General features: G+C 37.9%; 1 protein-coding gene across 2 annotated transcripts in view; it reads right to left on the bottom strand.

The window, feature by feature from the left end:
* The window catches only part of TRIM37 (tripartite motif containing 37), a 127969-nt gene that overhangs the window by 97014 nt on the left and 18936 nt on the right, over positions 1 to 12019 (bottom strand). For both annotated transcript variants that reach the window (XM_065910108.1, XM_065910109.1), the window contains exon 9: positions 4055 to 4179. In XM_065910108.1, coding sequence (XP_065766180.1) covers positions 4055 to 4179 — 125 coding nt within the window. The remainder of the gene's footprint in view (positions 1 to 4054; positions 4180 to 12019) is intronic.

The raw sequence follows: 12019 nt of genomic DNA, 5'->3' as shown, positions 1-12019 counted from the left end.
ATATTGGGCACCTACTGACCTGGAGAGTCCATCTTTCAGTGTCTTTTTGCCTTTTCATACTGTTCATGGGGTTCTCAAGGCAAGAATACAAAAGTGGTTTGCCATTCCCTTCTACAGTATATAATGTTATAAGAATACATACGGGTCAAGCAAGATGATGAAATTAACAGTTTCTTGGCAAGGCAAGGTTACCTAGGGAAGTTTAGTTCCATAGTCTTCCCCAAAGAGAACTAAATTAAACCACATTTACAGGAGATAGGCAAAGGGACAGTCCATTTTCCTGCTAATTACTTTGCTTGCTCAGTCGCTTCAGTCATGTCTGACTCTTTGCAACACTAGACTGTAGCCCACCAGGCTTTAGTTTGTGGTAAGTATGTATAGCTAAACAGCTCACATCTTTTTCATAAGCGGATATAAGATATAGTTTGCCTGGAAACTGTTAACTGTATAGCTAGCATCCTATTGTTAAGCACGCCTAACCATAGCCCTAGGCAGTTGTCCTCCTAGGTTAGAAGACTTGTAATCCTCATTCCTAGATTCTTTTGTCTAGTTAATCCTTACTGAGCAACTAATACTAACTACTAACTATATTAATAATATGTTTTTGGCTGTAATTTTGTGCAACTTCTGAACACACAAATATTGTTCAGTTCTCCCACTAAACATCCTTTATAATGTCTATAGACTTCAACCAATTCCTAGTTGCCTGCTGATCTTCACACTGTTTCTTCCACCATGTCCTTAATATCCACTGTGATATAGTTCCTTCATTTCTGTTACTATTGTTTTGTTCTCAGGCCAGACTAACGCTGTCATATTTTTAATCAGTCATTAATAGCCAAAGGGCTCTCTAAAAACACAAAATAAACAGAGGATTGAGATGACATGGTTAACTTGCAACCGTGTGACGCAGAAAGCTTTCAAGCTAAAACAAGAAACTGGAAGTGTGAGTTGCTCAGTCATATCCAACTCTTTGCAACCCCACGGACTGTAGCCCACCAGTCCTCCTCTGTCCATGGAATTCTCCAGGTAAGAATACTGGAGTGCGTAGCCACTCCCTTCTCCAGAGGATCTTCCCAACCTAGGGATAGGATCTGGGTCTCTGGCACTGCAGGCAGATTCTCTGCTGTCTCAGTCACCAGCGAAGTCCAAGTTAAAGCATGTCAGTCGTTCAGTTGTGTCCCAACTTTTTGTGACCACATAGACTGTAGCCCACCAGTCTCCTCAGTCCACAGAATTCTCTAGGCAAGAATACTGGAGTGGGTAGCCATTCCCTTCTCCAGGGGATCTTCCAGACCCAGGGATCGAAGCCAGGTCTCCTGCATTACAAGCAGATTCTGTACTCCCTGAGCCATAAGTTAAAGCATATACGTCGCTAAAGCTTACTGACCAAGAGGGTACAGTATGGCTATCACATGCTGAGAAAAAAAAACATTCAGAGCACAGAGAACAATGATCAATCCTAGGGTACTGTGATGTACTCCTACATACATATAGTTTTTCACTGAAAACTTTTCAGAAACATGTAACATTAGCGCTACAGGGAAGCATTAAAAAAAGACACATATACTTCCCCTGTCAACAGTGATCACATTTTATTTTATTACTACTTCAATCACCTATCTTTCTCCCTAAATCATAACTGAGGAAATAAGAACTCTCTATTGTGCCCTCTACTTGTACACAGCACATGCCTGGGACATAGCTGGCATTCAAATATTCACTGAATAGACGAAATACTTACAAATGTTTGCTAAAAAATTTTCTTAATTTGGTAGAAATACTTCCTCAAAGACTTATTTTTGCATTTTTTACACAAACATACAAAGTCACAGTAACTGCTAAACCATCTAATTCTATCAATTCTACCACCTTTAACTATTAGTATTTTCACATTATGTTCACTCATTCAGAGGTTATCTACAATCATATTGGTGTTGCCATTCAGCCTGCAAATTAGGCACAGGTTTATCTTCTTAAGCTTTTTATTTCTATACCTCTTCTACTCTGGTTTTTATGATGACTAGACGTGTCTCATCAGCTCATGATGGTATCAGTGAAACTTCATGGAATATGGAGAGGCTAGCCTCAAAACATCTCTAGTCTAATAATCGGAAAAATACTGATTTGCAAATCTTTAGACCAGAGACTTCATAACTTAATAAACAAAGGGAAGAACAACATTAGTATCCCTTGTTCCCTTAAGAAAACAGACTGGTCAGCTACATAAAAACTGGTTTTCCATCCCAAGTTGACCATTTCTCCCAGAAACTAAAATACTTTATGGACTGAGAACTGTATTTTCCCTGCTCAGGGAGGACTTAAATGCCCCAAAACAATATAGCCATTCAAATTCCAGCTGAAATGATTTCTCTCCTGACTTCCAAATACAGCAGCTCTTCTCACATCCTCATATTTTTGTTCATGCATACATATCCTATTCTCATCTGCCCAGTGAAATTCTAAGTATCTGTCAAGTTGTTACACAATTCCTTTCCGGGCTATAAAGTCATCTTAACCACACCAGTATCTTACTAACACTTCATCTTAGAATTTCTGATATAATTGAGTAACAAATATTTGATTTTAATATACAATCACTACCATTTAATGTGGAATATATATCCAGTAAGATTATTACTTCCTATTCCATGTCTCCTATGTAGCACTTACAATAGTGTTGAGCACAGAGATGATCTTTAATATTGTAAATAACATTAACTTGTTTAATGACCTTTTACTCTTCATTGTGGCTTTATCACAAATCATCAACCAATGGACTGATTAGCTTAGAAACAATCACCAATGCTTTGCTCCAAAGCTTTGCACCAAAACTTTTGCACCAAAACTTTCCTCCATAACTTAACATCCATAAATGCTAGACTTTCTTATTTGGCTCTCTCTTCATTGCTGATCTATTCTGCAACAGATGAACACCTGCTTCTTCTATACTGTAAATCATAAATTGAGTTTCTAATAAAAGTAAGTTAAAAGCCAAATTTTACAGTAAGACAGTAAGGTTTATTGGAAAGAGAGAGGGCCCTAAAGTGGCCTTTTCGCAGGGAAAACTCCTTAATTATCAGACTTCAAAAAAAAATATTTCTTGGTGGTTTTCTCTTTATAAATGCCTGACCCACCTCCCCTACCTAACCCCAATGTCAGTTCCTTCTATCATTACCCAAAAAAGAAGGCAGTGAAAGGAAGACATTATTGAGGTTCTGAGTTCCTTGGGCAATTAGAAAGGAAAAAGAAATCAAAACAATCACTAGATGTGATAGAGACTAAAACTCAAGAAGTCAAACAGAGTTACTTGCCTGAGAAACCACTGCAAGTGGTATTACCAAGGAGTAATACCAGGAGTAAACTGCTGCAAGTGGTATTACCTAAGAGTTTACCTCTATCAACGGTTGCTAAACTTTAATGCAGAATTACTCGGGTGCTTACGATTATTTCCTAAATATCATCTCCAGACTGTCAGGGAACAAGCCTAGGAATATGCATTTTGGAGAAACACTTCAGCTGGCTCTGAAATAGAAGATCCATGTACCCAACTTTGAACTGTAAGAGCCTTCTCCTTATATGTGATATTTATGCCAACACTTGTTATCTTCCACTGGTAACAGGGGAACACTTCAGAAAAGGTATCTTCAAAACTAAAATGGCTGACCACACTACCCAATAGTTAGCCTTAGAATATTAATGAACATTCTTAGTTGACTCAAATCTATTTTAATAATACTCAGTGCTTGAACAGAATATAAATATTATATCTGATTTGGTAATTCACAAAGAAATGGAGACTTATCTTATTGGTCAAGGAGAACTATCTGCGTTCAAGTTGTCAGCAATAGCATTCTTTTTTTGCTTTTAACTTCTTGGCTGTATGGCATGCAGCAACTTAGTTCCCTAACCAGAGATCGAACCTACGCCCCTGCAGTGGAAGCAGGAAGTCTTAACCACTAGACTGCCAGCAAGTCCTCAGTAATAGCATTCTTTTGAAACTAAGTATATGCATTTGCAAATAAAGTTAAAAAAAAAAAAAAAAGTGTTGTACCTGGTAAAGTCTGGTGGAACAGGAGTGGTAACAAAGGATGCCATAGGCTTTCGATGAACTTGCTGAAACATCATGAGGATCTCTGAGCTCTTAGATATCAATTCACTCTTACTACAAGACCGCAACTGTGAGGGAAAAAAAATGTTTGAATAAACAAAATTACGATCCACTGGCACACCCAAGATCCTTAAAGGAAATGGAAGTTATTTTGGTTATATACTGAAAAAAATGACATGAAGAAATATACAATGATTCCTTGAAAGTGAGTTTGAAAGTTAATATGTAAAGGATCTAGGTTAATTGATTTCCATTGTAATAGTAAAGTTATTCAGTAAATATATTTGATTGCAATGTATTTTTTCTCTCTGTATATTAGTATAAATCCAATTCTAAGCAACTACAATATATTTGTATATCTTATACATGTATATTTTAGAGTGGTATAGTGAAGTCATTATGTATATAAATGAACAAACCTCTAGAAGTCAATGACCTTCAAACACGGATTTCTCAAATTACACTCCAGGGAACTGAGAAATGTTAAGACCTAACACAAAAAAAAGTCTTAACCTCTATCAATTCGGGAAACATTAAGTCAAACCAAAGGTAAAAATTGAGACCTCATTTCCTCCAAAGGCAGACTTTTAAACAGACATTTTTCATAAGGTGAAGGTAGTTCCTTCTCTTAGTTTCCTGAATAATCTGGAAATGAATGAGGATCAAATATAACTGAATGTTATTTTTAAAATTAATACTATTATATTCATTTTTACTTACATGTGCTTGTGGTTTTACCCTACAGTCAATCTTGAGTTACAATCAAGTGACTTTTCTGATAATGCAACATTCCTTTGATTAACTCTACCAAGTCTTGCTTTCTTGTTTCACTACATATCCTACTGATTTTGCTTTGCCAGTACTTCAAGATTTTGGCATTTCTGTTTGCAACAGAGTTGGGCTTTAATTGTGCTTTTTCATACTGTTCTTATGCTGACTGGTTATGAAATACATTTTTTTGTTTTATTTATTTCTGGCTGCACTGGGACACTGCACTGGGCAGGCCTTCTCTACTTGCAGTGAGCAGATCTAGTCTCTAGTTGCAGTGCACTGGCTTCTCATTGCTTCTTTTGTCGTGGAGCATGGGTGCCAGGGTGGGCAGGCTTCAGTAGCTGTGGCACTCGAGCTCTAGAGCACAGGCTCAGTCGCTGTGGCATGCAGGCTTAGTTGCCCCATGGCATGTGGAATCTTCCTAGACCAGGGACTGAACCCATGTCCCCTTCACTGGCAAGTGGATTACCAAGGAAGTCTAATCCATTTACATTTATTTACATTTTTTACATTTATTATTTATTACATTATTTACATTTATTATTACTGACAACAGTGCCATCAACTAATAACAATACATAAAATAAAGAAAAATACTCAACCCAAAAATAACCAAAAAATTTAAAAAAGAAACCAACGAAGGAACAAAGAACTGGTAGAACCAAGAAAACAGCAAGATAGTAAATTCAAACAGTACCAAATCAATGAGCACACTAAACATCCCAGTTAAAAGTCAAAGATTGTCAGAAAGAACTAAAAAATGAGACCCAATTGTATACTGCCTACGAGACACGTTTAAGAACAAATACATTAAAAGAAAACCAACAGAATAAGATAAGACATGGTAACACTAGTTAAAAGAAAGTTTAAATGACTTTTTATATCAAATAAACTAGATTTGAAAGCAAAAAGGTCTTTCACAGAGATAATGGAAACAGTTCATCAAGGGACTATAACAATCCTAGATGTTTATGCCCCGACTAATATGGCTTCAAAATACATGAAGTAAAAACCAATAGAACTGCCATAATACACAAATTATGGAATGACTTCTGAAAATTTGAATACACCCCTCTCAATAACCCATAAAACAGGGGAGCAGAAAATCCACAAGGATATAGTACACTTGAACATCAATATCAACCAACTTGACCTGACATTACAGAGTATCAGAAAAATCCCCAAATATCTGGAACCTAAGTAACATACTTCTATAGAACCCATGTGTCAAAGAAGTCACAAAGGATGAAAGACTGTGCTTAAAACAGAAAGGTCTCAAATCAATAACCCCAGCTTCAATCCTAACATTTTAGGGGAGAAAGGGCAAATCAAACTGAAGACTATACACAAGACTATGGACAGGAGAAGGCAATGGCACCCCACTCCAGTACTCTTGCCTGGAGAATCCCAGGGATGGGGAAGTCTGGTGGGCTGCCGTCTATGGGGCTGCACAGAGTTGGCCACAACTGAAGCAACTTAGCAGCAGCGGCAGCGGCAGCAGCATACACATGGACATCACCAGATAGTCAACACCGAAATCAGACTGATTAGATTCTTTGCAGTGAAAGATGGAGAAGCTCTACACAGTTAGCAAAAACAAGACCGGGAGCTGACTGTGGCTCAGATCATGAACTCCTTATTGCCAAATTCAGACTTAAATTGAAGAAAGTAGGGAAAACCACTAGACCATTCAGGCATGACCTAAATTAAATCCCTAACCATTATAAAGTGGAAATGAGAAATAGATTTAAGGGACTAGATCTAATAAGAGTGCCTGATGAACTATGAACAGAGGTTCATGACATTGTACAGGAGACAGGGAGCAAGACCATCCCCAAGAAAAAGACATGCAAAAAGGCAAAATGGCTGTCTGAGGATACCTTACAATAGCTGTAAAAAGAAGAGAACTCAAAAGCAAAAGAGAAAAGGAAAGATATACCCATTTGAATGCAGAGTTCCAAAGAATAGCCAGGAGAGATAAGAAAGTCTTCCTCAGTGATCAGTGCAAAGAAACAGAGGAAAACAATAGAATGGGAAAGACTAGAGATCTCTTCAAGATAATTAGATACCAAGGGAACAGTTCATGTAAAGATGGGCTCAATAAAGGACAGAAATGGTATGGACCTAACAGAAGCAGAAGATGTTAAGAAGAGGTGGCATGTATACAAAGAAGAATTGTACAAAAAAGATCTTCACGATCCAGATAATCATGATGGTGTGATTACTCACCTAGAGCCAGACATCCTGGAATGTGAAGTCAAGTGGGCCTTAGGAAGCATCACTATGAACAAAGCTCGTGGAGGTGATGAAATTCCAGCTGAGCTATTTCACATCCTAAAAGATGATGTTGTGAAAGTACTACACTCAATATGCCAGCAAATTTAGAAAACTCAGCAGTGGCCACAGGACTGGGAAAGTTCAGTTTTCATTCCAATCCCAAAGAAAGGCAATGCCAAAGAATGCTCAAACTACTGCACAACTGCACTCATCTCACACGCTAGCAAAGTAATGCTCAAAATTCTCCAAGCTAGGCTTCAGCAATACATGAACCGTGAACATCCAGATATTCAAGCTGGTTTTAGAAAAGGCAGAAGAACCAGAGATCAAATTGCCAACATCCGCTGGATCACAGAAAAAGCAAGAGATTTCCAGAAAAACATCTATTTCTCCTTTACTGACTATGCCAGTCTTTCACTGTATGGATCACAATAAACTGTGGAAAATTCTGAAAGAGATGGGAATACCAGACCACCTGACCTGCCTCTTGAGAAATCGGTATGCAGGTCAGGGAGCAACAGTTAGAAATGAACATGAAACAACAGGCTGGTTCCAAATTGGGAAAGGAGTAAGTTAAGGCCTGTATACTGTCACTTATAGGCAGAGTACATCATGAGAAACGCTGGGCTGGATGAAGCACAGGCTGGAATCAAGACTGCTGGGAGGAATATCAATAACCTCAGATATGCAGATGACACCACCCTTAATGGCAGAAAGTGAAGAAGAATTAAAGAGCCTCTTGATGAAAGTGAAAGAGGAGAGTGAAAATGTTGGCTTAAAGCTCAACATTGAGAAAACAAAGATCATGGCGTCCAGTTCCGTCACTTCATGGCAAACAGATGGAGATATGGTGGAAACAGTGGCAGACTTTATTTTGGGGGGCTCCAAAATCATTGGAGATGGTACCTGCAGCCATGAAATATAAAGACGCTTACTCCTTGGAAGAGAAGTTATGACCAACCTAGACAGCATATTGAAAAGCAGACGTTACTTTGCAACAAAGGTCTAGTCAAGGCTACGGTTTTTCCAGTAGTCCTGTATGGACGTGAGCGTTGGACTACGAAGAAAGCTGAGCACCGAGGAATTGATGCTTTTGAACTGTGGTGTTGGAGAAGACTCTTGAGAGTCCCTTGGACTGCAAGGAGATCCAGCCAGTCCATCCTAAAGGAAATCAGTCCTGAATGTTCATTGGAAGGACTGATGTTGAAGCTGAAACTCCAATACCCTGGCCACCTAATGCAAAGAACTGTCTCATTTGAAAAGACCCTGATGCTGGGAAAGATTAAAGGCAGGAGGAGAAGGGGATGACAAAGGATGAGATGGTTGGATGGCATCACCGACTCAATGGACATGAGTTTGAGAAAACTCTGGGAGTTGGTGATGGATAGGGAGGCCTGGTGTACTGTAGCCCATGGGTCGCCAAGAGTCAGACACAACTGAGTGATTGAACTGAACTGAAGCAAAAGAAAGTTAATAATTAGATCAAGATAAAAATCAACACAATTTAAAGCAGAAAAATAACAGAGAAAAAACAAAACCAATACTTTGTTGAAAAGATCAACAAAATTCAATATCCTCTAGTCAGACTGATCAGGGAGAAAAGAAAGAGGACACAAATTACCAGTACCAGGAAGAAAAGAAGTAACACCACTGCATTCTAAAATGTTAAAAGCATAAGGGACTATTATTAATTTTAAGCCAAAAAATTCAGCAAATTCAAATGAAAGGGAATAATTCCCTGAAAGACATAAACTATGAAAGCTCATTCAAGACGAAGGCAACATGAACTGCCCTATTTTTTTTTTGGCCATAATGTGAGGAACGCATGATCTTAGTTTCCCAACCAGGGATCCAATTTGTACTCTCTGAAGTGGAAGAATGGGGGTCTTAAACACTGGATTGCTGGGGAAGTCAGAAAAACTGCCTTATATCTATAAAGAAACTGAAAACGTCCTGTTTTCTTTCTTTCCACAAAGAAAAGAAGATTCAGATGGCTTCACTGGTGTATTCTAGCAAACATCTAAGAAAGAAACATTACCAGTTCTACACAGCTTCTTCAAAACACTGAAGAGTACATAATTTAAAACTCACCAATCTCCAAAATATACAAACAGCTTGTGGAGCTCAATATTAAAAGAACAACCAACCCAATCAAAAAGCTTGTACAAGACCTAAACAGCCATTTCTCCAAAGAAGACATAGGAGGTGGCCAAGAGGCATGAGAAAAGATCCTCAACAACAGTAATTTTTAGAGAAATGCAAACTGAAAACCACAATGAGGTATCACCCGCATGTGTGGAATCTAAAGAAACGGTACAGATGGACCTATCTGCAGGCAAGAACAGAGAGACAGACATAGAGAACAGATGTATGAGCACAGAGGTAGGGGACGTGAGGCAGGAGACTGGGATTGATATACGCATCTATGTAATAGCTGGGAACCTGGTGTATATAGCACAGGGAGCTCTGCTCCATGCTTTGTGGTGACCTAGATAGGAGAGAGGTCCAAGAGGGAAGGGATATATATATGTGTACAAATAGTGGATTCACCTCACTGTACAACAGAATCTAACACAACATTGTACAGCAACTATATCCCCAAAATGATAAATAATGGGGGAAAAAACTCATCCTTTATCATAATATCAAAAATTCTGAAATACCAAATAAATCTGACAAATGATGTAAAAATCTTGTGCCCGGAAAAGTTACAAAACACTGCTGAAATAAATGGACTCTTCTTCATGAAACAGACTCAGTATTGTTAAAATGTCACATCTCCCCAAGTTGCTATATAGATCCAATGTAATTCCAACCAAACCCCAAAACATGGGACTTCCTGATCATCCAGGGGTTAAGAATCTGCCTGCCAATAAAGGGGGCTCAAGTTCTAACCTTCGTCAGGGAACTAGGATCCCACATGCCATAAGCCCGCACACGGCAACTATTGATCCCACCTGCCACAACTATGACTCAAAGCAGCTAAAAAAAGTTTATATTAAAGAAAAAAAATTTTTTTTCAGTGGAAATGTTAATCTCTTTGTAAAGTTGAATCGAAAGTTCATATGAAGGTTAAAAAAAAATTCTAAAAAAAGGAAGCGCAAAGTTAGAGGGGTAACACTTTTTGTTGTGGTTCAGTCGCTAAGTCCTATCTGACCCTGCAAGCCCATGGACTGTTAGCACACCAGGCTTCCCTGTTTCTCACTATCTTCCAGAGTTTGCTGAAACTCAACTCCATCAAGTCAGGGATACCATCCAACCACCTCACCCTGTCACCTTTTTCTCCTTCCTCTCACAATCTTTCCCAGCATCAGGGTCTCTTTCAATGAGTTGGCACTTCACAGCAGCTGGCCAAAATATTGGAGCTTCAGCTTCAGCACCAGTCCTTCCAAAGAATATTCAGGGTTGATTTTATTATAAAAAGCAACAGTAATCAAACCAGTGCAGTAGTGGCATAAAACAAATCAGTGGGCAACATATATATGGACTAATTTTTGAAAAAGATGCAAAGGCAATTCAGTGAAGAAAGTCTGGCCTTCAACAAATCGTGCGAGAATAACTGGACAGTCACATATATATACAAATTAAAACAAAAAGACTACCTTGGATCCATACCTCATACACCAAAAATAGATCAAAATGGATCATAGTCCTAAATATAAAGCCTAAAACTATAAAACTTCTGGAAGAAAACACAGTAGAAAATATTTGTGATCTTAGGTTAAGTAAAGATTTCTTAGCTATGACAGCAGAAGAACAAACCGATAAATTACATTTCATTAAAATTTAAAACTTCCTTTCAAAAGACACTTCTAAGAGAGTGAAAAGACACTTCTAAGAGAGTGAAAAGACAAGCCATAGACTTGAAGGAAATCTTTGCAAAGCACCTATCTAATAAAGAACTTATATCCAGTTTTCTACACAGAGCTCTCAAAACTCAGTAAGAAAACAAACAAGGCTATAAAATGATGGCCAAAAGATCTGAATAACAAAAAGATCTGAACAGATACCTCAACAAAGAAGATACATGGATGACACATAAATTCAAGAAAGGATGCTTAGCATCATTAGTCACAAGGCAAATGTAAATTAGGTTGGTGCAAAAGTAATTGCAGTTTTGTATTGTTAAATTTTATCATCTGATATTAGAATACATTCATTCTTAATGTCATTATGCAACACATCGCTTTAATGCTCATTTCTCGCTTTATTCTTTTTTTTGCTAATGACTTATTGCAGTTTATTTTATATTTATTTTAGACTACAGAAATGATGTCAGACAAAAAGCAAATCTGAGTAATTTTTTTATTCAAGTTCAAAATGGGTCATGTCATAAAGCACCAGACAACTTGTAAAATCAACAATGCATTTGGCCCAGGAACTGCTAAGAAATGTACAGAGCAGCAGTGGTTCAAGAAGTTTTGCAAAGGAGACGAGAGCTTTGAAGATGAGGAGCATAGTGGCCGGACATTGGAAGGTGACAACAATCGAGAGCAATCATCAAAGCTGATCTTCTTACAACTACATGAGAAGTTGCTAAAGAATTCAACGTTTACTATTCTAAAATCGTTTGGCATCTGAAGCAAATTGGAAAGGTGACAAAGCTTGATAAGTGGGTGCCTCATGAACTGACCTTAAATCAAAATAACGGTTGTTTTTAAAGTGTCATCTTCTCTTATTCTATGTAACAATGAGCCATTTCTCAGACTGTGATGTGCAACAAAAAGTAGATTTTACACCAGCCCAGGTGGGATGCACTATGTTAAGAAAGTTTGCTCACTTTAAGAATATTAATAAATATTTGTTAAATGTCAAAAAAAAAAAAAGTAGATTTTATACAACTGGCAATGACCAGTTCAG

The sequence above is a fragment of the Muntiacus reevesi genome, chromosome 18 (genome assembly GCF_963930625.1).
Source record: "Muntiacus reevesi chromosome 18, mMunRee1.1, whole genome shotgun sequence".
NCBI lineage: Eukaryota > Metazoa > Chordata > Mammalia > Artiodactyla > Cervidae > Muntiacus > Muntiacus reevesi.
Note: the sequence above shows the minus strand (reverse complement) of the source record. Positions and strands in the feature narration are given on the sequence as shown.